This window comes from Abramis brama, assembly GCF_963993115.1.
Source record: "Abramis brama genome assembly, chromosome: 15".
In the NCBI taxonomy this organism is placed as follows: domain Eukaryota; kingdom Metazoa; phylum Chordata; class Actinopteri; order Cypriniformes; family Leuciscidae; genus Abramis; species Abramis brama.
In genome coordinates this window covers 16,403,905-16,431,218 of record NC_139977.1, presented here as the reverse complement: position 1 = coordinate 16,431,218, position 27,314 = coordinate 16,403,905, and the positions used below count along the sequence as shown (strand labels likewise).

The window sequence follows — 27,314 nt, the reverse complement described above, 5'->3', positions numbered from 1 at the left end:
CTAGAAAATCGCAACTTTACATTTTCCGTCGGTCTTAGTACACAATGTAACTACAGAAGAGTCAAGTTTTAAATAGGAAAAATATCGAAACTCTTTGGTCATTTTTTTGAGAGAGATGCTAATTGTCTTGTCCGATTCAATGATCTATGCTAAGCTATGCTAAAAGTGGTACCGCCAGACCCGGAGATCGGCTGAATGGATTCGAAAACGGTAAAACTCAACTGTTTAACTCTGGGGGAGTTGTAAAATGAGCCTATTTCCAAAAAAAGTGGAGTATCCCTTTAATTGTAAACGATTCATTCATTCCTGTTCCAATTTTGACCTCAATCTTCCGATAAAGATCCGTTGACGCATGTCAGACTTCTCCAATCATTTTGTTCGCTTTAACTCCACCCCTTTCTTACCACATTCTGCCTCCATCCAATCAACAACCAATGCACCGAACCAAGTCCCCACCCTACATTGCTTATTTTTTTCAAAAAATCCGTTTCACTCAGAAAGAAAAAGAAAAAGATCTGTCGCTACTTCCATTACATTGCGACTTTAAATTTCTCTCACCAATCTTCTGTATTGCTTCAGAAGACAGAAGACAAAAAATGTTATAGATACCATCATTTCTGATGCATTTTTTTTTTGGAGCTTGAAAGTCCTTGGTCAGTGTGAACATTTAAAAGTAAAAAAATTAAATATTAATTGGTTTGAAACAAGAATACAGCATTGTAGGGGAAAGTGAAAGAGGATAAAATATCAGTAACGCGTCCCTTCATCAGGTTTATTCCCGGTCATTCATCAATACCTATAAAGGCACTATTCGTACACGAAACAATTTTAGTACAGCACAACACATCTCACAACAATTACATACAGACAGACACATATATGCACAGATTTTGAGGCTGTCCCATCATTGTCCAATCCCAAACACCACACACCAGTGAAACCCTCATGAATTTTCAAGTCATCTGTTTAAGCGTGTGGGAGGGGGGGGTGTTAGCAAAATGGTTCCGACAGATTGTCCTATGCTGTCTTTATCAGTCAGTCACTTAGGCTCAGTGCTTATGGTGCCATTTGGGACAGGGCCTTATTAGTGCTTCAAAGGAGCCCGTCCTCCAGCCAGTCCAGTCGCTCATTTCTTCATCTTCAGGTCTGCTTCTATAGCGCAGCGTCGCCCCCTGGTGCCCCCGTCCTGCAGAGACAGATTTTCATTCAGTCACTGTCCACTGGACCACTTAATTTTTAATGTAAAAGTGGGCACTTGAATGTGTCTGGCTTCCAGTGTAATTCACCTCCAGTTATGCCGTTTGATACTGAAAACTGTTATTTGTTACATTATTTTAATTTCATAATTATAAACTGGTTTGTAGCGCAAATAGTTTTACAGTTGATTTTGTTATTCTTCTAGTTATTTACATTGAGCGACTAATAAATCTGAAGTTTTGCACATTCACAGAAAATAGGTTTTTCAAGATTACTTTAACATGTCAAACTGGAAAGTCTGACAATGACGCCATATAAAAGTTGAGCTTCTTTAGCCAGTAGACTCCAGTAAACAAAAAGGGGATTGTTCTTTCTCCTTCCCGTTACATTGTCTCTGTGGTTGTTCTGTAGAAAGAATTGTAGGGATAGAAGGAGCAGACAGGATACTTACAAAGAGAGAGAGAAGGAATGCAGGAGAGGCCATGGGAACACAGTCCTGTGAGAGGACAAAGGTTAGCATCAGAGAGAGAGAGATAAAGGTGCTTTGAATATACGCAACACTCAAATGTAAAAGCAGTTAAAAGGAGAATGTTGCATTGAAAAAGAAAATAACAGAAAGATAGGGTGGTCACACTTTATATTAGGGTCTAATTCTCACTATTAACTAACTATTAACTACGACTTTTGCCTCATTACCGTTTATTAATAGTTAAGCCCCGTTCACACTGCCAGCGACACGCAGCGACAAAGCGAAAATTACTAATTAGAATTACTAAAATGATGCATGGAAAAGAAACTGTCGACAGTTTCAGTGAGTTTAATTCATACATTTATAGTTTGAGTGTTGTAATTTTATGATGCAAGTTTAGCACTGCTGCAGTTCATTTTACAGTTTCCCCTGCATTATGTTGACTATTGGGGACAAGAAAATTGATTATTTCGAATTCGAATGACATTTTAGTCATTTATGACAGTATGAGTGAGTTTAATTTGTTGATTGATCGATTGTTAATCTAGCTCTCCCAACAGCATACTGTTTCTTTTGAGCCTAATTCCTATTCAAATTAAAATGATACAGTTGTATATCACGTGTGATGGTATTTTGTATAGATATGGCCAGACGTGCAGTCTACCAATAACATTAGAGCGACAGCACTATGAACGAGCGACAAGCGACATACAGCGAAAGTCACTGGCGGTGTGAACGGGGCTTTAGTAAGGTAGTTGTTAAGTTTGGGTATTGGGTAGAAGGGATGCAGAATAAGGAATTAATATGTGCTTTATAAGTACTAATATCCTAGTAATCCACAGAAATATTAAAAGCACAACTGTTTTCAACATTGATAAAAATAAGAAATGTTTTTGAGCATCAAATCAGCATATTAGAATGATTTCTGAAGGATCATGTGACACTGAAGACTGGAGTAATGATGCTGAAAATTCAGCTTTTCCATCACAGGAATAAATTATATTTTAAAAATAGATTAATAGTTATTTTCTAATTGAACTTTTAATTGTTACAGTACAGTACTAATTGTTACTTCTATCAAAAATCTTTTGATGGTGGCGTGTTTATATTTATGTGGACTAACATTAGTGATCCAGAATGTTTTTATGTGCTGAAGCGTGCAGAAGGTCTGCTGTGTGTAGAGCGCCGCACCTTGTCATTGGGGTCCTGTTTGCGGTTGGCCTCTCTCCCGCGCAGGCTCTTGGCACTGATGCCCGATTCCGAGGTCTGCATGATCAACTGTGTAGCCAGAAATTGCTGGATCTGCTCCAGAACGTCCCTCTGCATCTCCACGGCCATGTGGAACACATCGTGGTCTGAGCTGTTGTACATCACCGCATTCTGGAACATCAGCATGATGTCCCGCTGGAACTCGGCTGTGGTGCGGATCAGCCCGTTCTCAATGTTCTTCTTGATAGTGGACAGATCCATTGGCCTAAGCACCCCAAATTGTGGCAAAGCTATTTATATTACCATTTAGAATGACTTTTATCTCAAAACATCAAAGACAATTGTATTCCTCCTGATAAGTAGAGGTTTCTCTAATTGCAAAACCTTTAAAGATTGCACTTTATTTTTCAGTATGTGTACTTATAGTGTACTTACCTAAGAAAGTACTGGGTAATTAAAGTTAAGGTATACATGGGTTAAGGTAAGGTTCAGGGTTAGTACCCAGTTATCACCCAGTTATTGTAATTACTATAATAAGTACATAGTATGTACACTGGGAACAGGACTGTAAAATAAAGTGCTACCTCTTTAAATGTACCTTAAACGGTTCGCTCTCACCTGTGCACAATACTGTGGTAACCAGGGGCGATGTCATCCGTCACCGGTTGCAGGAATACATTTGCATACCTGTTCAAAATGACCAATTATCACTCTGGCTGCACAGAGCTGATGGGTTCTGATGAGCCAGATAAAAGGGGGCGGGGATTTGGAACAACATAATTAAGACTCTCGCCTGTGATTGGCCGCTGCTCGCCACACCAGCATAATGGCTTTCTTCCAGATCTTCTGAGCCTGAATCGCTTCTTGGTCTTCACTGCAGATTGAGCTGAGGAGGAAGAGTTTATTTAATGTCGATTAATTGAACATCAGAGCATAAACACAGGCTTGTAGTATAATCATAATCATCAGAACTATTTACACAGAGTTTGATTTTCTTTATATATTATATTAAATTAAACATTTAGGCCCTGGTTTCACAGACAGGGTTTAGATTAAGCCAGGATTAGGCCTTAGTTCAATTAGGACATTTAAGTAGCTTTTATAAACATGCCTTAGAAAAAAAAACATTACTGGTGTGCATCTCGAGACAAAACAATGGCACTGATATATTTTAAGATATGTTTGTGCAAGTTGCTTTCAGTTAAAACAGCTCAAACATGCATTTTAGTCTGGGGGTTAATTTAATTTAAAAAATGGAAACTATTTATTAATAAATTAATAAAACAACATATTATCACAATACTTTGGACTTGATCTAAAGTTGCTTACTAAGGAAGTTGCTTGTTTCACTTTAAAGTTTTTTTGCACATGTTTTTCTATGTCAGACAATCAGACTTGGTGTGAAAGCTTAGTTATGTGTAGTTTGGGCACATACAACTGTGAGGAGGCAGGGCTGCTGGGAATGGAGTCGGCAGTTGTGTGGAGCTGTACGGAAGAGGATGCCGTGTGCATGCTGTAGCCGTCCTCGCTCTCGCTGACCGGAGGGTCCAACTCTGGCTCAGAGAGATAAACGCCGTCTCCATCCTCCTCAGCTCCATCCCCTTCTAATCCAGCTTTCATCTCCTCTGCATCACTCACGGCTTCCTCCTCCTCTTTCACTTCCTGTTAACGAGGAGTGTTAAGAAAATACTAAAAAGGGCAGAGTTAATGGTTTCCGGGTCTATGTGTACTCGTGGCTGGTACATTATGTGTTAGCGTATGCGGACAGTCACACCTTTGAGTGTTGTTTTATCACGGGGTCATCTTCTGACCGTGTATCTGGAAGAAAATGGAACATTTGTGAGTTCTTACCGATCATGTTTACAGGGTGTCTGAGTGTGTAAACTAGGGTTAAAGTTAATGTGTTATCACATGCAACCGGGGTCAATGACAAATAAGAATGTCCAAAATAAAAAATAATGTTTTTACTTTAAAACACTTAGTTCTTAGAATGTACTCATGATGGTTTGATCAAATAGATGGGTTAATTTATTTATTTTTTATGACAAATATATTATTTTTAGAGATATTATGAATTATTATTATTTATAAATATCATGACGTTTTTGGGAGGTCACACCACTTGACATTTTACAACCTGAACTAACCTTCCCGTGTCATAAAAGTATCAAATTACTGACCTTGACACACAGTCATAATGGTCTATGATATTATTTCTTTTTTTTTCCTGCATACTGGTTGCACCACATGACCTTGATTTAGCAAATCTTAACAATTTTGACAAAGCTGCTAAACTGCTTTTTCCTAAGAAATACTCATAAATGATTAGGCTAAATTCCAAAAGGATTTCTTTACAAGAATTTCATTCCTTTAAAAAGGCTTTTTTTGTGCATTATGATATTTAGACAGGATGTCTTACAATGACTCTATGCCCCAAAATGTATAAATTTTAACAAATTTATCACAGAAAATGTGTATTCAAGGATACACTATTGTTCAAACGTTTGGAGTTGGTATATATATATATGTATATATCTTTTAAAAAGAAGTCTCTTATGCTCACCAAAGCTACATTTATTTGATCAATAATACAGTAAAATACTAATATTGTGAAATGTTATTACAATTATTTTCTATTTGAATATATTTTATTCCTCTGTTGGCAAAGCTGAATTTTCAGCATCATTACTCCAGTCTTCAGTGTCACATGATCCTTCAGAAATCACTTGAATATGCTGATGTGCTGCTCGAGAAACATTTCTCATTATTCTCAATGTTTAAAACAGTTGTGCTGCTTAATATTTTTGAGGAAATATTTTCTGGATTAATTTTTTTTTTTTTTTCAGGATTCTTTGATGAATGTAAAAGTATTTATTTTATAGAAATCTTTTGTAACATCATAAATGTATATATTGTCACTTTTGATCAATTTTATGCATCCCTGCTTGTTGAATATACAGTAGTGTATGAATGGCATTTTTAAAAATAGAGAAAATAGCATAATTATATAATTTGCCCAATGCAAAACATGGAGTACCTGACTGAGAACGTGTCCATTCGTTAGTCTCACTTTTGATCACAGCATGCAGTGATTCTGGCTGCCCATCCTGGGCCTCATCTGTGTGCTCTGGTCTGTGGGCATCTGGCTCTGAATGGGCTCCTGCTGTCGGAGTAAGGTCTTGAGGAACAGAGGGGACAGTGGTGGAGGGTGTCGGATACCCCTGTGCGCAGCCACTGCTGGATCCACACGTGTCAGGACCGTCTCTCTTCCCCTCTAAGAGATGCAGGGAGTGTGGGTCTAAGTCCTCTGAGGTGCTGGAGGGCTCAGGGCCGATAGGCCTGAAGGGGTTTGGCTCCCAGGTACCTGACAGGCTGTGACCCGTGTCCTCACACAGAGACAGAGCTGCTTCCACTGCTGCAGCATCCAGCGCCTCGGCATTCTCCTCACCCTACGGGAACACAGGTCGACAATGATTTTCTGTTGGACTGTGCAGGACAGACAAAAAGATCTGAGTGGTAAAACACAAGCTTCCATGATTTACAGATGGTTTATTTTCTTTCTGCTCAATATACTGTTTTACTTCTTCAAATGGTTAACTGAACCTCAATGGAGCTGGTTTAAGAAAACTGATTTTGTCTTATAAATGATTCATTTCTTGTTTATTTTTACAAATTCATCATTTTCAAACTTGGAAATTCTACATAATCAGATTGTGTGTTTAATTATCATTTGTCCTTTAATGTTGTTCTTGAAAGCATACCTTGTCCTCACTATTGAGCTCCTATTTATGTTGCCTTTTCCTTGGATCATTAATCAAAATGAGTTATAAATAAATATGATTATTTAACTATTAACACTTAAATAACTGCATAAATATGCTACTGTTTAAAAGTTTGGGGTCATAAAGATTTTTTTAAAGAACTTTTATTCAGCAAGGATGCATTAAATTGATCAAAAGTGACAGAAAAAATGCTGTTCTTTATTTGAAATGTGAATTTTCTATTAATCAAATAATCCTGAAAGAATGTATGGAAAAAGTTTCCACAATTAAGCAGCACAACTGTTTTCAACATTAATAATAATAATAATAAATCAGCATATTAGAATGATTTCTGAAGAATCATGTAACACTGAAGACTGGAGTAATTGTGCTGAAAATTCATATTTGCCATCACAGGAATAAATTACATTCTAAAATATATCAAAATATAAAAGTTATTTTTAAATTGTACTTTAAATTGTGTCAAAAATATTAAAACATCTTACTGACCCCAAACTTTTGAATGGTTGTATAAATAACGAAGAAATCATTACTGGCAACAAAGTTATTTTGTGTATGTGTGCATGAATTTGAAATATATTATATTGTATTGTGTATTAAAAATAAACCCTTGCACAAAAAAATTGACTTCAAGAAAAGAAATAAGTAAGAGATAATACACGGCTAGCTGTGCATTAAGTGATTTTAATGCACGATGTGGAGGCAAAGAACCGCCCAACGGTATTCAGATCGTTTAATGCACAGATAGCCGTGTATTATCCCATGGTAATATGTGAAGGGTAAAAATTATGTTTATTTTCGAGAAAGATGCGTGTGTGAATTACCTGTGTCCAGAGGTGGACGAAGTACACAACTTCCTTACTTGAGTGAAAGTATAGATACTACTGGTCAAATATTTCTCCGTTACAAGTAAAAGTTGTAAAGACCTATTTTTACTTAAGTAAAAGTACAGAAGTACTCGTTTTTAAAAATACTTAAGTATCAAAAGTAAAAAGTAAATGTCAATGCATTGTTTTATTATTGTTGCATTGTTGAATGTAATACTTACAGTACCGTATGCCTCTGAATCTATGCCTGCCTACCCTCATATCAATATCAAATTTATTTCTAGAACACAGTTCCAGTAGTGGGATTGAATGTGAGATTGAATGTAAGATTGAATAAGTGCACTCAATAACGTCCACAATGGTTTCGGACACCCAAATGGCTGTTCCCTCAAATATTGCTTTATTTAAAGTTTTTTGGCTTTTAGTATGAATATGTTAGCCTTACTGTTATCTATAAGCTAGTGTGCTCCAAAAAAGTGACAAAAGTCAACATTTAGAAGACCAAACCCAACGTTGAAAATGAAAATCAGGTTTATGTCAGAATCCAACGTCAGTCGGGTTCTGACGTCAATCCGACTTTTATTTTCAATCAATATCCAACATCAATCTGACGTCGGGTTCTGATGTCAATGAGATGCAGGGTTCTGACGTCAACCCGACTTTCATTTCCAACCAAAATGCAACCCCTGCAACCAAAATCATCCACTGACTGATGTTACTTTCTACTCAAGGACCTTGACAGAATTGTAGTGGAGTAAAAAGTACGATATTTGTCTTTCAAATGTAGTGAAGTTAAAGTAAAACGTTTCCAGAAAAAATAATACTCAAGTAAAGTACAGATACTCAAAAAGGGTACTTAAGTACAGTACTCAAGTAAATGTACTTTGTTACTGTCCACCTCTGCCTGTGTCTGTGCGGCATCTCTCTCTAATAACTAGCTTTGAGTTTAACTTTATAAACAGCGATTTTACCCCCTCGTTGCTGAGAAAAATTAAGTAGCGATTCAGTAGCGAATCTATTTTATTAATAAAATCTGCGGGCTGCGTTGATATCAAGTTTCTGTGCTCTTGAATGATTCTGTGTGTGCGCAGCATGATCTCCGATCTCTGTGTGCGAGTGATAGGTGTGTGTGCTTCAACGAAAGCAGTGCATTAATATAGAATGGTGATTAAACTGCCTATGCATTAAACAGTTTTAATCCACACCTTCCAGCCAATCAGAATCAAGTATTCAGACAGACCATGGTATAAATGTATTTATATACAAATATATGTAATATACGTATGATTTACCTTCTCCTCAATAATGGCTATGATGTCCCCAACTGTCTCTAAGTCCAGCTCTTCTGCCATATAGGACACAGTCACCAGGTCCTCTTCCCCTAAAACTGCCACCTTATTATCCACTGAAGCACTGGGGGCTCCATCACCTCCTGTTTAAAGTATTACACACATATCAAACCCACTAATTGGCTTTAGACAATCAATTCATTTGATTTGTGTTCCAACTAGAGACCTGCACTCCCGCGGGACCCGGGACGCAGGAGCCGACGCAGCAGAGTGCAGCATGGGACAAGATTTGATGGGCGAGCAAGGATGCGGGTGGTAAGACACTCGTGTGTGTGGGTTGCGGGAGAATAAAGTGATTTGTGGGACTCCCGCAAAATAGCAATATCTAAAATATCTTAAAACAAACAAATTGTTATTCGTCTATTGCAAAAAAGCAACAAGAACAACTAAAATGAAAGGCTTAGCTTTCCCCTGCCTGCGGCTACTTCTGATTGCTTTTATAGGGAAAAGCTGCCCACAACTGCTGGTTTAGGATCAGTTTTCCCCAAAACAGATTTGGCAAGCGATCGAGCGCTTATCTGTGTAACCTCAAAGGTTTCTATTTACAACGTGTTTTTGCAGCGTTGAGCAATGTAGCCATCACAAACATATCTGTTGATTTCTGAGATGTGTTTAATTTAGAATCCACTCATTGGACAAAAAGTGAGTGTTTTTGTTCAGCGCTGAGTTCTGGACATTCGCGAATCCTCTCATTATAACAAACAAAGAGTAGACACAATGTAAATAAATGATTCATTGTGCAGTGTAGACAGCTTAATTGATTACAACGGAACTTTGTGAGATTGCGATTAACTAAATAAGAGTGACAGCTTTTTTTGCGATTATAAAGGGTGTGCACTTTCTGCCATGCCAAATCATGGCATTAGAATTTATTGTGAGTGTTTATGCTGGGATGTGTAAGTTGTGGCTAGGCGACATGTAACTTGAAACTATTTCATGGAAATTTTATGGACGTGCTGAAAAAATATGTATACTTTTACCTGCGGGCATTTGCTGGTGGGAGCGGGACAAAACATGAATGTTGCGGGTGGGAGCGGGAGAAGGTAACATATTTTTGTGGGAGTGGGCGGAAGCGGGACAGAATCCCACGAGAGCGGGAATGAAAAATCCGTCCCACGCGGGTCTCTAGTTCCAACACACCAAACAAACAAGAGACAGTTGATCAAATGTCCAAAATAAAGAGTTAATACATTAGATATGAACTAAAGATAGGAGAAGTATAAGACAGCATCTAGGAGAGACCTGTGCTGAGCGGGGCAGCTGTGTCCACTGCAGACGTGGCAGTGCTGGGGGCGGAGTCTGCAGTGGCCAATGAGCTCAGCTGAGAGGGAAATTGGGCGGGGCCAGCTTCCAGTAGACGAGACAGTGTGGGAGCACCTGAGAAACACACACACACGATGCACAGAGAGAGCGGGCTAGGCGTTAAGCTGGTAGAGATACCCATATCATGACAAATACTGAAACACAAAGATGCTGATGATACAGAATTTGTCACTTTGCTAGACTTAGTGCACAGATAAAACGTTGTCGGGATAATTCGGTTCACGTGGCTACGCGGAAGCGATAAATAATTATTTACTATACATTTTTAAGGCCAGACAAGTAGTTTGTTGAGGGTTGGTTTGTAAAAAAGGACTACACGCCTGCGCACATACATATTCAAACTCAACGTGATGCGCATGTGCACGCCGTCTGCGTTTTTGAGGTTCGCGCAGAGATAACCTTTTTTTCCAAAAATTTTCAAGGCTTGCACCTTGGAATCTATTTCAGGGTTTGCGTTCTCGAGCCACCAGGCACTGTTTTGTGCGGATGAGGGGGCCGGAGCGCATTGAGTGTTTTCTGTTAGAACGGTGTCGTGTTAGCGGCCCCTAAGTTAATAACTAATGATCTTTGCAACGGAAGTGAATCAATCAATAAAAACTAACTTTAGCTGGACAATAACTTTATTATAGAGGTGCTGTAAAACCAAAACAATCTCTGTTACTGTAATTTCCTATTATCACTGTAAAGCTGCTTTGAAACAATATATATTGTTAAAGGGGTCATATAATGGAACATGCACTTTTACAAGTTGATTGTACTGAAATGTGTGTTGGCAGTGCCTGTACACAACCATCATAAAATGATAAAAATCCATCCAGTGGTTTTTTTTTAATCTTCTTATATGTTTCCTCCTGTCTCAAATCAAGCTGTTCGATATTGTGACGTCACAATATCGACGCCCCTCCCACGATGGGTGATTGACAGCAGCGTTTCAAACACAGACCCGCCCTCGCGCCCTCGTGAGCGAGCTGTCAATCATAGCACGCGCCGACGCGCGTTCATTGTTGATAGCTGGAGTGCTGAGCAGAATGGCGTCCAACGATTGTGGTGTTCTGTTCTTGGGTGTAATAAGGAACACAGCAGTCATATTGATGATGTTTCTAAATCCGTACAGCTGAAGACGCAGTGGCTGAGTTTGTTTTCGAAGGGAATATTCCCCACGATCAACGTCAATGCTGTCATGTTTGCGCGAATCATTTCACCAGACTCGAGTGCTTTACAAACGAGGGTCAGTATAAAGCTGTTTTTGCTAAGAAGCTGCTCCAGAAAAAAGGATCAGTACCAACTATTCGTGTTCCTGCTGAACCTCCAGAAGAACAAGTGAGTGTAACGTTTTATTGACCTTTATATTAATCTTTGCAAATAGCTTGCACGCTTCACGATGAATGTGGCTATTTTTACACTCTCTTTTTGTGGCATGTTTTCTATGTACGACGTTATCATTATAATTCATAATCCCACGTTTATAATGAACAACGCGTTATGGTTTTTGTATTATTATTTTAAACGGTGTACGCACAGAACAGAGGGGCGGGGTGAGCAAAGCTCATTATCATTTAAAGACACATGCACTGAAAACAGCTGTTTTTGACCAGGTAAAATGAGTGTTTTCTTACAATACTGATGAGAATTAATGAGTATATTACAAACTTTTAATTTAGACCCTAAAGAATCATATTAGCTTGTACAAAAATGACATTATATGACCCCTTTAAAAGCGCTAACGTTATATAAATGAGGGATGACATGACATGACATGACAGATAAGTGTGTATGAATCCATACCTGTAGCTGCCTGAGAGGCAGGTAGTGAAGAAGTCATCATCTGATTATCGTGACTTCCCGTAAGTTGACTAGACGGAGATTCTCCCTCAACAGCCTGCAAAAAAGGTTTTCTGTAGATTACCATCTTTTAAAAGCATTTGGGCCAGATTTACTAACAGGATTTACTAAAGACACGCAGTAAAAAATTAGCGCTGAAAAGGCATGGACTGGATTATTTTTGCGGCTGACCTTACTGCATTTGTAGGAGTTTCCCTTTTAGGCGCAAAATTTATGGGAGGAGAGTTTTTAAATGAATCACGCAAGATGATTTACTAAGGTTTGTGCTCATCAATTTACTGGTATTTGCGCCATTATTTACCGCCCAAATAAAAGCATGTCTTAAACCAGATGCTAATTTGCGCTGCTCTTGATAGATTATGGTGGTTTTATTTTTCTGTCACTTTATATGTTTTGGACATAAAGAAAAGTTTGGGGTCAGAAAGATTTTTTTTTTTTTTTTTAAGACTTTTAAAAAACTTTTATTCAGAAAGGATGCATTAAATTGATCAAAAGTGACAGTAAAGACATTTATAATGTTACAAAAAAATAATCATATTTAAAATAAATGCTGTTCTCTGAAATGTTCTATTACAGTATTCAAAGAATCTTGAAAAAACTGTATCAGGGTGTCCAAAAAAATATTCATATTAAATATGAACTGTTTTCAACATTGATAATAATAAGAAATGTTTCTTGAGCACCAAATCAGCATATTAGAATGATTTCTGAAGGATCATGTTACTCTGAACTTTGGAGTAATGATGCTGAAAATTCAGCTTTGCATCACAGGAATACATGACATTTGAAAATATATTAGAAAAAAAGGTTCTTTGAAATTGTAAAATCTTACTGACCCCAAAAACGGTAAAAACGGTAGTGTATCCCACATTAAATCTGCACATTTTTCTTTATCTTCTTCACTTGTTGTGGAGGAAAATCAGCAGAATAGATTTAAATAGCATAAAACTTATGATTATATTATCCAAAATATATTTTACAGTTTTTATAAAACTCAAGATACAATGGACAGGTTATGTGTAGAACTTTGTAAATGAATTGGTTTCTTTCGAGCTTTCTGCAGGTGCAGATTTATATACATATACACACACACACACACACATATATATATATATATATGTATATATATATATATATATATCTACAGAAAGCTCTAAAGAAATTGTGTGTGTGTGTGTGTCTGCAAAGAATTCTGACCAGTCTGGGGCTGGTGGGCAGGAGACTGCCTTTCTTCAGCAGTTCTGACAGGAGAGGGGACGGGGGCGGAGTGATTTTCTGACCCAAAAGCTTCTTCTGTGTTGATTCATCTAGCAGAGACCCCAAACTCGCCTCTACCACAGCAGGACCTGGCAGCTCCGTCAGCGGCACAAACACTGATGATCCTGCCCCCTGCGCCGGGGACGGATGATTGTTAAAATAAACGACAGTATTTAAAAAAGAATAATAAAAAAAAAACTCACAGTTGTGCTATGATCTTCAGATGAATCTCCCATAGGAAAATCCAGGCTTGGAGAGCAGGCCCCAGAGGGGGAGCGCACAGTCACACTGGGCACACGTTTAGGAGTGTTCTTCACTGCCAGCCTGGCTGAAAAGAAAAGATAAACAGCTCTTACTATGAAGCATTTATGAATGACTGTTCAGAATATAGAATCAAATAGAATCTCGGATATGAATTACTTTATAAACCACGTCTTTAAGACAGTGAGACCACACGAAACAGACAAACAAATGTGAAAAAGACAATTCTGATGAAAGCGTGTGGGCTTTCTTTAGTACCCTTGTACGCTGCATCTGTGGCCGTTCTTTTCACCTCAGCTTCTTCTTCCTCGTGTTTTCTGCTCCTAATGAAGATCCAGAACTTAAATCACTAAACCAACAAACATTCACATTCGTTTGAACCTAGAGAGGCGTCTATACTCTCACCTAAGCTTATGCTACTCCTACATCCTACGTCATGCGTCAGGTCAGAGGTCACTCTTACGCCCGTTACCGGAAGACAGTGATTATAGTTTATAAAGTTATAATTATGGATATTTTTCTTACAAAAACGCATCGTTTTGTTTCAGAAGGCCTTTATTAACCCCCCAGAGCAGTATGGATTACTTTTATGATGGATGGATGTGCTTTTTTGGGCTTCAAAATCTAAGGTACCATTCACTCCCATTATGAAGCTTGGAAGAGCCAGGATATTTTTTAATATACAATCATACTTACAACCCCATTTCCAGAAAAGTTGGGACATTTTGTTTAATGCAATAAAATAAAGAATCTGTGATTTGTTAATTATCTTGAACCTTTATTTAACTGACAAAAGCACAAAGAAAGGATTTCCAATGTTTCCACTGATCAACTTCATTGTATTTTGTAAAGATAAACAAATTTGGATTTTGATGGCTGCAACACACTCAAAATAAGTTGGGACAGAGGCATGTTTACCACTGTGTCTCATCATCTTTCCTTTTAATTACACTTTTTAATTCGGGAACTGAGGATACTAGCTTCTTCAAGTGGAATTTTGCACCTGTTGCTGATGAAAGTCTGGGTGGTCCCTTTTGTCCTTGGGACTGAGAACCCAATGTCTGTTTTTCCCAAAAGCAAGCTGAAACATGGACTCATCTGACCACAGCATACATTTCCACTGTCTTTAAGACCATCTGAGATGAGCTCGGGCCCAGAGAACTCTGCATAGAACTGATGTACAGCTCTTTGTGTAACAGAGACTCGAGTGGCATTTCTTGAAGCAGCAGCAGACTGTGTTAAGTGACAACGGTTTTCCAAAATAATCCTGAGTCCATGTGGGTGTATTTAACAGAGTAGCGCCATGGTTTCTCATGCAGTGCCATCTGAGGACTTGTAGGTGACAGCTTCTCGTCTTGCCCTACACCTAGCCTGAGATTTCTCTGGATTCCCCGAATCTTTTCACAGTATTATGAACGGTAGATGGTGAAAGACATAAATTGTTTGCAATCTTGCATTGAGAAATGTGATTTTTTTAATTGTTTGACAATTCTCTCATGAAACTTGGCACAGAGTGGTGAGCCATGACCCATCTTTGCAAGCAAAGACTGAGATGCTCCTTTTATACCCAATCAAGATACCCTCACCTATTGCCAATTCACCTGCTTATTGTGGGCTGTTTCTAAACATTTTAACTTGGATATTCTATAATCTTTTCACTTTTATTTTGCTCGTCTCAACTTTTTTGGAGTGTGTTGCAGCCATCCGAATCAAAATGTGTCTATCTTTACAGAATACAATTCATTTGGTCAGTGAAAACATTGGAAATATTTTCTTTGTACTTTTTTTTTTGTCAGTTAAATAAAGGTTTAAGAAAATTAACAAATCACAGATTCTTCATTTTATTGCACTTTACAAAATGTCCCAACTTTTCTGGAAATGGGGTTGTAAGTATGATTGTGTTTGGCTGACAGAATAAAGTCATATACTAGGATGGCTTGAGGGTGAATAAATTATGGGATATTTTCATTTTTAGGTGAACTAACCCTTTAAAAATCTATTATAAAACTATTAATATATATATATATATACAGTACCAGTCAAAAGTTTGGAAACACTACTATTTTTAATGCTTTTGCAAGAAGTCTCTTATGCTCATCAAGCCTGCAGTTAAAAACAAAAAAAACAGTAATATTATGAAATATTATTACAATTTAAAATAATGGTTCTCTTTTTTAATATACTTTAAAATGTAATTTATTTTTGTGATGCAAAGCTGAATTTTCATCAGCAAGTACTCCAGTCTTTGGTGTCTTATGATCCTTCAGAAATCATTCTAATATGATAATTTGATACTCAGTTATTATCAATGATGGAAACAGTTGTGCTGTTTAATATATTTTTTTGGAATACTTTTTTCAGGATTCATTGATGAGTAAAACGTTAACAGCATTTATTCATAAAAACAGCATTTATTCAAAATAAAAACATTTCTAACAATATAAATCGTTACCATCACCTTTTATCAATTTAACGCATTTTTGTTGAATTAAAGTACTAATTTCTTTTAAAAAAAATAGTTATTGTTCCCAAACTTTTGAACGGTAGTGTATATTGTTACAAAAGATTTCTACTCTAAATAAATACAGTTCTTTTTAACTTTTTATTCATCAAATAATCCTGAAAAAAGTATCTCAGGTTATAAAAAAATATTAAGCAGCACAACTGTTTCCAACATTGATCATAAATCAGCATATTAGAATGATTTCTGAAGGATCATAAGACACCAAAGACTGGAGTACTTGCTGATGAAAATTCAGCTTTGCATCACAAAAATAAATTACATTTTAAAGTATATTAAAAAAGAGAACCATTATTTTAAATTGTAATAATATTTCATAATATTACTGGGTTTTTTTTGTTTGTTTTTTGTTTTTAACTGCAGGCTTGATGAGCATAAGAGACTTCTTTCAAAAGCATTAAAAATAGTAGTGTTTCCAAACTTTTGACTGGTACTGTATACCTGGTCTGGTATATATATATATATATATATATATATATATATATATATATATATATATATATATATATATATATATATATAATTATATATTATATTAATATAAAAAAACTCATACTTAAAAGCCTAAATGGAAATTAGAAATGTTGCATTGGCAACTAAATGAAATAAATGTTTAAGTTAAAGTACAACAATTACTAAAACTAAAATTAAAATAAATTAAAGCTAAATAGAATGTTTTAATAGCACAAAATAAATTATATATATATATATATATACAATACAAAAACTCATTGAAATGACAAAAGCACATAACAAACTTATTAAAACTTAAACTAAAATGAAACTGAAAATTCAAAACATGAAAATAAAAGCCAATTCAAAAGATTAATAAATACTATAAAAGTATATAAATACAACTAAAATAACTCCCCTATATCAGTCACATGCCTTGTTGGATCATTGTATGGATCCATGTTAGGATTCTTTAAAAAATAAAATAACAGCTAATACATAACATAAATGACAATTTTGCGGGGAACTATTCCTTTAAATGTGGTATATTTATAGCAGCTGGTATAATTATTCTTACCGTGTAATTTCCTCCCATAGCTCCTCAAGTTTGGAGTCCAGATGACCTGCCTGGATGAGTTCAGTTTCTCTCTTCAATTTCCTAAAGGGACAGTAATAGAGTTACAGTCGGTCGACAATAGGAAATGGTCCAGGTGAGCATGTGGACATTTGGTACCTGTGCTTCTCTTGTGTGTCCTTGATCAATCGCTTCAACTCCTCTATCCTCTCCGCCGTCAACCTGCGAACGATCACATCCTCCACCGTCTCAACCACCTCCCCTTTCTCACCTCGCTTTCTTCTGTGAACATACACACATACACTGACCATTAACTGCTGTCGGGAATGGAGCGGGTGATGGAATGCAAATGAACAGGAAGCTGACTCACTTTGGCGCCTCAGTTGTCTCCAGGAGCTCAGAGTATTGTGATGCACAATGCTGTGAAACAGTGAGGAAAAGAAGAGAGAGAGTGTGTGTGTTATAAGTGTCTTATTAATTGAACTTTAAAGAAATAGTTTACCCAAAATATACAAAGACTTGGGAAACAATACATGAATCATATGGGATATTTTTGTGATCCTTTTATGCTGCTTTTTTGTCCATTTTGGGGCTTGAAAGCCCCAGTTTCCATCCACTTGCATTGTATGCGAGAGCAGCATTCTTCAAAACTTACTTCAAAACTAATTTTCTGTTCCAACCAAGAAAAATGTCATACAGGTTTAGAACGAAACAACAGAATTTTTTGAAACCGCAGAATTAACATTTTTGGGTGAGCTTTTCCATAGTTTTCATGTCATTGGATTGTTTTACTGCATGCTTCCCCAATACCTTCTGAGAGAACCAATCAGGAGGGCGTCCAGGTTCTGCAAATGGCTTAATGGCTCGGCTCACAGACACCCTAGAACAACCATTGTACAAAAACACGACTGTGATGTTGCATGTTAAATTGGTTTTTGTATTAATTTATAAGGTAAAGTTTAAGTAACTGAACATGTTTCTATAAAGAACAATCCATTATACAATTATTTATTTTATTAGGAAAATGCCATATGCTCTTTGCAAACTAAATTTCTTAAATTTTGAAATGACTTTAAACTATACAAAAACTTTTTTGAACAAAACAGCCATTAAACTAAAACCAAAACAACTAACAAATTAAGAGATTTCCCAGTCTTAAAAAAAAATGGATTTATGAGGTAGCATATTTTATATATATTATATATATTTATATATACTATTTTTTTTTACAAATATTGATTTATAATGAATTTACATTCTTCTGGTAATGCAAAGCTCTAAACAATTTTATCGAGTAGAAATTGTGAGTCATTTTTTTATTCTTATCCTCCTTATCATGTAAATCACAAACAACTAGAAAAGTCATGGGGCCTTTGGATATTTTTATGGTCAATGGGGGACCTTGGAGTCAAAAACGTTTGGGACATCTGAATTAAAGCTATGATATAAATATAAAAATAAAATCACCAGTTTTGGTCTCCACTCTTCATGACAGAGGAGGCAAGGCACAGCTTTTCCCTAATTGACCATGGCTCTGTCGGGCCCAACATCAATTTATGTTCTGTCCAAAGAATAAAATGGCAGATAATAAAGAGAAAAATGCATTTCAGGTGTAAACAGCATTTAAGCATATGAGTGTGTGCTACGCTGCCAGATGATGAATGGGTCGGCAGTTTGACAACTAATAACGGTGCCATTTTAGATGGTCGAAGCATCATCGCCGTCTCACGTTCCTCTAACAGATGGTAAATGTGATGTACTCACGAAAGCTAGAATGATGTAGTCATAAATGTGTCATTTTGGTTAAGTGTCCAGTGATTCGACCAATGAGCGTCATTGTAATCAATGACTTCTGTGCGCAAATCCCGCAACACGGCGGCACGCGCACAGCTGCATCCATTATGCACGCGCTTGACATGCATCAATTATAATCTGCCCTCCGCCCCATGCAGGACATACGCCGTACATGCATTTGTATGATGGAAATATAGAGAGCAATACTCACTTCCAACTCCGCTCGCCATTTTGTCATGACTGGACTGTTTTCTATTGCTCCTTTGGCATGACAAGTGTCTGGCTATCAAATGTAAATGTGCATATCCGGTGTGAATTTTCCAACAATCATTTTGCAATAAGGTCTGCATAACCTCAATGTAGTTAAGTCACGCATTGCTGAATTTATAAAAGTCTGTCATTTTGACCAGCATTTTGCGCTGTCCAAGTCCATATTTTCTTAATACTTGAAGATATTTAAATGTCACTGAATGACGTGCAGTTTACAATAACTAAATATATAATAATAATAATAATAATTGGCGATTTTGAATTATTTTCTTTTCCTGCTTAGTAAATTCAGTTGTGAATGAAAGTTTCTTTAAAAAAAAAAAAAAGTTGCTTCCTGGTGCTTATCTCATGTAATGACATTTTGATTTTGGAATGTAAAGAACAATTCATTATGCAATTATTTAATTTATTTAGAAAATACCATATACATAAAAACAAGTGGGCACTTTCCAAACCACTGTTCTTACATTTTTATAAATTATACATAAACTTTTTGGAACAAACTAAAACAAAACAAAAAGCACGGAAAACATGTAATATTTTAAAAGCACTTAAATGTATGTGACTTTTTTTTCTGGCAGTTATTGTGACTAGTAATACCTCTTGTTCGTGTGGTACTGAATAATATAATTAGTCCAATGTGCTGTGAATTAAAAAGAAAGAATTATATTGGAATCAACACCAGTGCAAGCAAATACGTTACTTTGGATAATTTAATTGCATTATGGTATGCCGAGGCATTATATACTATAAAGAGCGCGAAGAAAAACAAATGTATTGTCAACCAAAAAATATTAATATGAGGACTTAACGAGTGGATTCACATTAGAGGCTCCTTCGAAAATAAAAAAAATAGCTTTTATTTTGACTGGCTGATCCTTACAGGAAGTGAAATGAATAAAATGTATTTCAGAACGTACTATCTGTTGTTTTTGTTTGCCTAGTAATTTATTTACTAATCACGAACTGTATTTTTTTATAAAATGTATTAAAAAATCTGATCATATATTTTGAAAGCAATGTGTGTGAAATTTGTTATGGCGTGTGTGTTTGTGTTTTTTTTTGGCAGCGCCGAAACTATGGGTGCCGGAGGGGGATTAGCTCAGATGGTAGAGCGCTCGCTTAGCATGCGAGAGGTAGCGGGATCGATGCCCGCATCCTCCAATGTTTTCATTTTCCTGCATATCTGTTTTCGCTATGACTATAGTGCTCTATGCTATATAGTGACATATTTTTAGTGTCATAATCATTGACGGTCATAATAGATAAATACCCCACGTATGAGACAAGCGGTCGATGATATTATACAGTTTAACATAATTTACATCAAATGTTTCTTTAAATATAAAAAACAATGACATTGATTTGTTTTATTTTTGCTTAATAATAATGTATAACAAAAAAGGTTTTTTTAATAATAAAACTAGCTGCACATAGTTTTGCATAACATTATTATTGCTTTGCTTAAAAAACTTGCGGGCTTAAAGCTGCTTAAAAAATGTTTTAGGTGCCCTATGTGGTATAAAGTAGCAAAGTGTGAAACTTTTAGCCCACAAGTATAAAAACATATACGCAGTAGTAATAACCTAACAACAATGATATAAAAATAAATAAATAAAATAATAATAAGCAAAATAAATTCCGGGTTTAGCAACTAGAAGCAACACGTTGGTTCCGAATGCGGAAGTGGGCGTGGACACTCACCGGAAGTTGTAATGAACCTGCGCTGAATGAGAATCGGAGAAACGTTTAAACGTGACCACGCCGAGCGGAGAAAATATCAATTATACCAAGGTATCAGTTCCATTATTCTTTTTCAGAAAAATCGAGTTCGCAACGCACCGTTTAAACGTTGTTTTACAGGTTTAATTCCTGTTTGCGTTAAAGGAGTGTTTGATGTGAAGCTGCCGGCCTTTGAAGGCCTACATGCGCTCTTTGTTTCGCTACTAGCCGTTTATCTGTCCTAATGCGCCTCCACAAGAGAGTCGGTAGACGCTGTTTTTTTCCATTGTAAACACTAGCAGTCAGGAATTTAAATGATGTAACATTTAAAGCGGCTCCCGAGCCAGCTTCCACTAAAGCTTGAAGTGGTGTGGACGCCACAATTGTAAAGGCTATAAATACTCCGTGTGCTTGAAGTTTCTGTTTCATTTCAGTCACTGACTAGCAGCTAGAGTGTTTTATTTGTCTTCTTCAGTAGTAATGCTTGAGCAGTGAACATTTTTCTTTCCATTGTTTACTAATCTATGTGTTTCTCTAGCTTAAAACACATTAATTGTTATCATGGCCGATGATGAAGGATTTGTCGTCCGTGTTCGAGGTTTACCTTGGTCGTGCTCTGTAGAAGAAGTTTCCCGGTTTTTTTCAGGTAAGAATGTGGAGTCTTCATACTGATCCTCATAATACCCTTATTATTGCTTAAAAGTTAACAGAAAGTTAAAACTTGTTTTCAGGCTGCAAAATTGCCAGCAATGGAACAGCCATTCATTTCACATACACAAGAGAAGGCAGACCGAGTGGAGAAGCGTTTGTGGAGCTGGAGTCAGAGGAAGACCTGAAAATGGCAGTCAAAAAAGACAGAGAATCAATGGGGCATCGATATGTGGAAGGTATGAAATTCAGAGTCTGTAGAATTGTGTGTATGCTATCATTCAAAAGTTTGGGTCTGTACTAGGGATGTAATGAAAATGTCTCTTGTTGATCATGTGACACTGAAGACTGGAGTAATGCTGATGATAAATTCAGCTTTGCCATCAGAGAAATTATAACTAAAATATATCAAAAACAGTTATTTTAAATTGTAATATTTTACAAATTTACTGTTCTTGTCCTCTTTATGCTCTTTTTCTCAGTATTCAAATCAAACAATGTGGAAATGGACTGGGTTATGAAGCACACTGGTCCGAACTGTCCAGAAACGGAGGGAGATGGACTGGTCAGATTGCGCGGCCTTCCTTTTGGATGTAGCAAGGAAGAGATTGTGCAGTTTTTCTCAGGTATATTCAAACTCTTTCCTGCAGCCCTTCACATAGTCATCGGGAGAGGTAATGGCCAAGCGTAGTCCTCATTGAGGTGAATTTGACCATTCCCATGGTTGCTAGAATAATTTGGTACATTGATTTCGTTAGTTAATCCAGCATTGTTGTTCCAAATTATTCTGCTCCATTAGGGATATTACCTTTTTAGCTACCAACTCTTGGGATGGCCACTTTATCAAGTCTAAGCCAAGTTAGTGGAACGCTTGCCTTCTTGTAGGCCATGTTCCCAAGTGGTGGAACTCTCCCAGTAGGATTCATTGCAATATGCCTTTTTGTTTTATGTTTTTTTATTTTAATTCAAGAAAAGAACAAAGCAACACTTGTAAATGGGCATGTGGATTTATTTAATATGTCCCCGTTGGGGTTATCTGTCCTTGGGTTGAAGGGTTGGAAATCGTGCCAAATGGGATAACATTGCCGGTGGACTTCCAGGGGAGGAGTACGGGGGAGGCCTTCGTGCAGTTTGCTTCACAGGATATAGCTGAAAAGGCTCTAAAGAAACACAAGGAAAGAATAGGGCACAGGTGGGGATGGATGGTTGGATGGTTAAGCTGTTTTTCATGTGGTAAACACTACTATAGTAAACATTTAAAGTGGTATGCAACATGAACTTACACACGCCACACGGACATGCAAACGTCTTTACCAGAGGGCTCGCAGGGCCTTGATGGAGTGCTACTGTTTTGTTTTCTTATGTGTTTATTTGTGAGAAGTCATCAATGCTGAAAGAAAATGTCTGGATTCAAAAAGGCTGAATGCATAGCAATGGTGCACTTGAACATCATGGGATTTTCTAATTCTTAAGCACACAAACGTGTGCCTTGCAGCAGCCAGTTTGAATACCATTTTAGACTGGATCCTGTAATGGGTCTCTATTTACTGTCATACTGAAGTAAGCGTTAGAGTTTAGTGCATGAACGGCACAGCAAAATTTAACGTTGTTTAATACTTAGAATTCTGCAATTTTGGGATACAGAAAAGTATTATTATAAGTATAGTCAGTGCTGGGTAGATTACTTACAAATTGTAGTCCATTACTGAATTCAAATTATATGAAAATTGCAGTTAGTGACATGATCGGTTACATTACACATTTTAGGTTGTTCTACTTTTTCATTACTTTTTTACCTAACTCAACTACTGAAGCTTGCTTCTGCCAGAGAATAAAAAAAGAAAAGGTTAATTGCAATCTTTTTTATATCCCAGAATTCTGTTTATATGTAGACTCAGAATTGCGAGAAATAAAAAGTCAAAATTGCAAATTATAAACTCAGAATTGGGAGATATAACTTGGAAAGGGCTGCACAATTGGAAGAAAACAAAAGTTTTTCTGCAATATATGTTGAAAACAATTTCACCAGATGACTTAACCTCCATTTCGAAATAATTAATAATTCTAGAATGATTGGGTGATTTTGTAGGGGAGTGAATCTGCATAGAAAATAACAAATTGCAAGCATAGATAAATATAATAGAACAAAGATTCAAATTAAATAAGCAGTGCTCTCTGTTTTTCAGGTAAGTCTTAACCGTTTTCAGGTACAGAAATTGAATAATCAAATGTAAAATAACACTTCATAGTCTTCACTGAGTAAATTAAATATAATTATTATTTGTTAAAGCTACAATAAGTGATTTTCACTTTGTATTTTGTTGTTTGATTAACAACACAGACAGCAGCAGGAATATTAGGCTGCTGTCACGATCCAATATACTGACACGCATCCCTTTTCTTTCTCAATTATTTATATTCACGTAAGCCATAAGTGACTGTGTTTATGAGGATACTCACAGAGATGGGCATTTTGACATAATTTTGCATGTGTGCTATAATAATGTAAAACGTGTGCAAGTGATAAGCTTTCACTCTGTGATGGTTAATCTTTAGCTAATCCGAGAATCACGCACATCCTGCAATGTGAGACTTCCCGATTCGCACATCGTGATATCGATGCTAAAGTGATATTTATTGTGCAGCCGTAAGCTCGGAATTGTAATATGAAATGTCTCTAACTCTTAAAAAAAACAAAAAAAACATTTTGCTTCCATATTTATATTACATTGATTTGAATAGGATTATCCTGTACCATAGTGATATACATTTTCAAAGAGAACGAAACAAAAATTGTTTAAAATTCATCAACAACATAAAGTGCATTAAACATTACGTCAGTGTTTTCCAAACTGGAGTTTGTGAAGGAACTGCAGATGGTTTGTAAGTTGATGAAAAGGTAAAAATTAAGCCATAAAAATATCAAAATAAAACACAAAAAAGAAAAAATATTAAAAAAAAAGATGCTATGTGGCCTCTGACTCATGCAATACCATAAAACTGGAAGATTTTAGTCAAAATATTTATAGACAAGCAATCTGCAGTTTTAGAAAGGAAAATTGAAAAGGAAAAAAAGGAATTGGTGAGAGAAAATGAGTTACGAATTGACTGCCATTTTGTAAATATTAAGTAATCATCTAATCAAGTATTTATTTATTTTAATCTGATAACATAAACTGTTACTACCCAGCACTGGGTATATTTAAAAATGTATATATAAAATAAAAAGGGCCCAATTTTCTTTTATAAATCTAGAAATTGAGACAATTCTGTGAAATGGATGGTATCAAGAAAACTTGTTATTGAGCTCTCAAATGCATGGATATTATACATGTTGAGCAGGTGAAGGTCCACTTGTTTGTTTTATTTTTTTTGCAATCCATTTAACTCCTGAACAGGAGTGTTTTGTGATGAGTTCATGCATTGCACCTTAGTGCTCATCTGTATGTTTGTAGGTATATTGAGATCTTTAAGAGCAGCCGAGCTGAAGTGCGGACACATTACGAGCCCCCGCGTAAAGGCATGGGCATGCAGAGACCTGGGCCTTACGACCGACCCAGCGGAGGAGGCCGGGGCTACAATGGCATGAGTCGCGGGGGATCCTTTGACCGGGTGCGACGTGGCGGATACGGTGGAGGTGAGACCAGCTTCTTTAGAAGATGTGCCACATTTTTGTGCTTTAGCACATACTTGCTTAGTGTATTTTTATTATAATTTTTTTTTTTAAATAGGAGTGTCAGATGGGCGTTATGGTGATGGTGGTAATTTTCAGAGTACCACAGGGCATTGTGTTCATATGAGGGGACTCCCTTACAGGGCAACAGAACCTGACATCTACAATGTAAGTTGCCACTGTTTGATTTGCTTGATCTTATGACTTATATGAACATTACGTTTCATTTGTAAATGTATAATAATTGGGTGTTAAATACACTTTTTCTGTGCAGTTTTTCTCTCCTCTGAACCCGGTGCGTGTGCACATTGAGGTTGGTCCAGATGGGCGAGTAACCGGTGAGGCTGATGTGGAATTTGCGACACATGAAGATGCAGTAGCTGCAATGTCAAAGGACAAGGCAAACATGCGTAAGTTAGGTGTATTCTGACTTGTTTTTGTGTTATTGATGTTAAATGTGGGAATTTTATATTCAAATCTTAAATGTCTGTTTAAATCTCTTTGTTTTCAGAACACCGTTATGTTGAGTTATTCTTAAACTCAACAGCAGGAGGCAGTAATGGGAGCTACGGAGGGCAGATGATGAGCGGAATGGGTAAGTTATTAGTTCAACTAGCTTTTTATATAAAGAGCAACTTGCTGTGATATTAATATCATAATAGAACAGCATGCAACAGTCATGTCTTTTCTATTTCTAAACTCTTTTAATGGTTGTACAGATGAAGCAGCTGACATGAGGTTGAGACTTAACTAGTGCTTATTAAATATGTATAACATTTGTATTATAATATTATAACAGTGTAATATTTGTTCTTTCTAGGAAACCAGTCTTCTTATGGGCATGGAGGGCAGCAGATGAGTGGAGGATACACTGGAGGGTACAGCAACCAGTCTAGCATGGGAGGCTACAATGACTACAGTGCGTTTTAACTTTGTACTATCATTTAATGTATATTTTCTAATTTTGCACACTTACCTGGTTCTCACATTTGTATTCCTGTACCTCAACAGATAGCCAGGGTGGAATGAACAACAGTTATTATGGCGGCAGCCGTGGCTCAGTCGGCATGAATGGCATGGGAGGAGGCTGGGGCATGTAGATGCACCTAAAATAATATATTTTAGTGTCGGTTTGTCTCGATTCTGCTGAGGCCGTCTGTTTTTTTTTGTTCTTTGTGATGACGACTATGGGAAGAATCAGATTCACTCCTTGCCCACCTGCACTCTGAACCTCAACGTTGGAATCCGTATTATATTTCCTGCAATTCCTGAGTTGAAGGGTCAGCCGTTGAGCTCAAGCCGTGGCGATTGTCCAGTAATGCTTGTAAATATCCTCCATACATATGGTTCACTTCAGAGACTGTAGAACACCAGCCTCGCATGGCATGAGGTGCTGCAACTCCACTTTTTATAATGCGGAAAGAACTTTGTTGAAATTGATTTTTTTAAAAACTGGAAAATGTTTTTCTTTTCTTGTCTGGCTACTTCACAACATGAATATTTTAATTTTCATTATTGTAGATGTCGCAATTGCATCTATTGGTCTGTCTTTGACTTCTCATATGTATGGTAAATAAACATTCACAAATGTATTCTCTGCTTCATGCACATTATTTTGTCTTAAAGTAAAGGTCCAACAATAAACTATATTTTAAAGACTAACCAAATTAGTAGATTTTAGATTTGTTTTTGTTTTTTTGTTTTTTTTTTAGGCACCTCATGACTATAAAAGTGTTTGAATCTATAATAAGATTTATGTTTGCATTTTGTCCGATTATTTTTGAGCACAAGGTGGTGCCAGTGATCCCACTGAGGTTAATTAAAATAATTTAATAAACTTAATCATGAACATGAAAAAAATACGCAAATGCATGTTTAAAAGTAGTCAGTTTAGACCTTTTTTAACTCTGCCTTTAAACTTTTTAACCTCTGATATTTTTCTAAAAACAAATCATTGGCGCACAGATAGAAAACTTTATAACATTTTGAAGCGTCTTGACCATATATTTTACAAATATTAGACTATATTGGTTCCCTGGAAAATTTCAGTTTAAGCACGTATAGCAGTTCCAAACCTGTGGACCAGCAACGAGTTGGTCATAACAGTTTAAGTTTATTATGGTTTTGGAACATGATAGTAGGT

The 27,314-nt window shown here is 36.5% G+C and overlaps 2 protein-coding genes across 3 annotated transcripts; one reads left to right on the top strand and one right to left on the bottom strand.

Annotated features, from left to right (window-relative positions):
• Nucleotides 1–745: 745 nt before the first annotated feature.
• brd8a (bromodomain containing 8a) lies at nt 746–19,305 on the bottom strand. 2 transcript variants are annotated; one of them, XM_084137662.1, is made up of 20 exons: nt 19,070–19,304; nt 18,532–18,625; nt 17,875–17,944; nt 17,435–17,484; nt 17,224–17,346; nt 17,068–17,148; nt 13,775–13,839; nt 13,459–13,583; nt 13,196–13,387; nt 11,942–12,035; nt 10,076–10,210; nt 8,777–8,916; nt 5,913–6,324; nt 4,650–4,693; nt 4,311–4,537; nt 3,669–3,761; nt 3,494–3,562; nt 2,858–3,140; nt 1,649–1,693; nt 746–1,186 (listed from the first exon to the last, which is right to left on the bottom strand). In XM_084137662.1, exons 1-20 carry the CDS (start codon nt 19,206–19,208, stop codon nt 1,127–1,129), a joined length of 2,541 nt encoding a protein of 846 aa, XP_083993788.1. In that variant the 5' UTR covers nt 19,209–19,304; the 3' UTR covers nt 746–1,126. The 2 variants fall into 2 exon arrangements, with proteins under 2 accessions (XP_083993788.1, XP_083993789.1); XM_084137663.1 differs by lacking the exon at nt 1,649–1,693 and having other exon boundaries at nt 19,070–19,305.
• A 1,512-nt stretch (nt 19,306–20,817) lies between these two features.
• On the top strand, nt 20,818–26,763 carry hnrnph1l (heterogeneous nuclear ribonucleoprotein H1, like). The gene is made up of 11 exons (XM_084136688.1): nt 20,818–20,922; nt 21,389–21,496; nt 21,582–21,737; nt 21,981–22,124; nt 22,552–22,690; nt 24,954–25,135; nt 25,230–25,339; nt 25,446–25,581; nt 25,683–25,766; nt 25,992–26,090; nt 26,183–26,763. The coding sequence occupies exons 2-11, from the start codon at nt 21,412–21,414 to the stop codon at nt 26,269–26,271; spliced, it is 1,224 nt and encodes a 407-aa protein (XP_083992814.1). The 5' UTR covers nt 20,818–20,922; nt 21,389–21,411; the 3' UTR covers nt 26,272–26,763.
• The last annotated feature ends 551 nt before the right edge of the window (nt 26,764–27,314 follow it).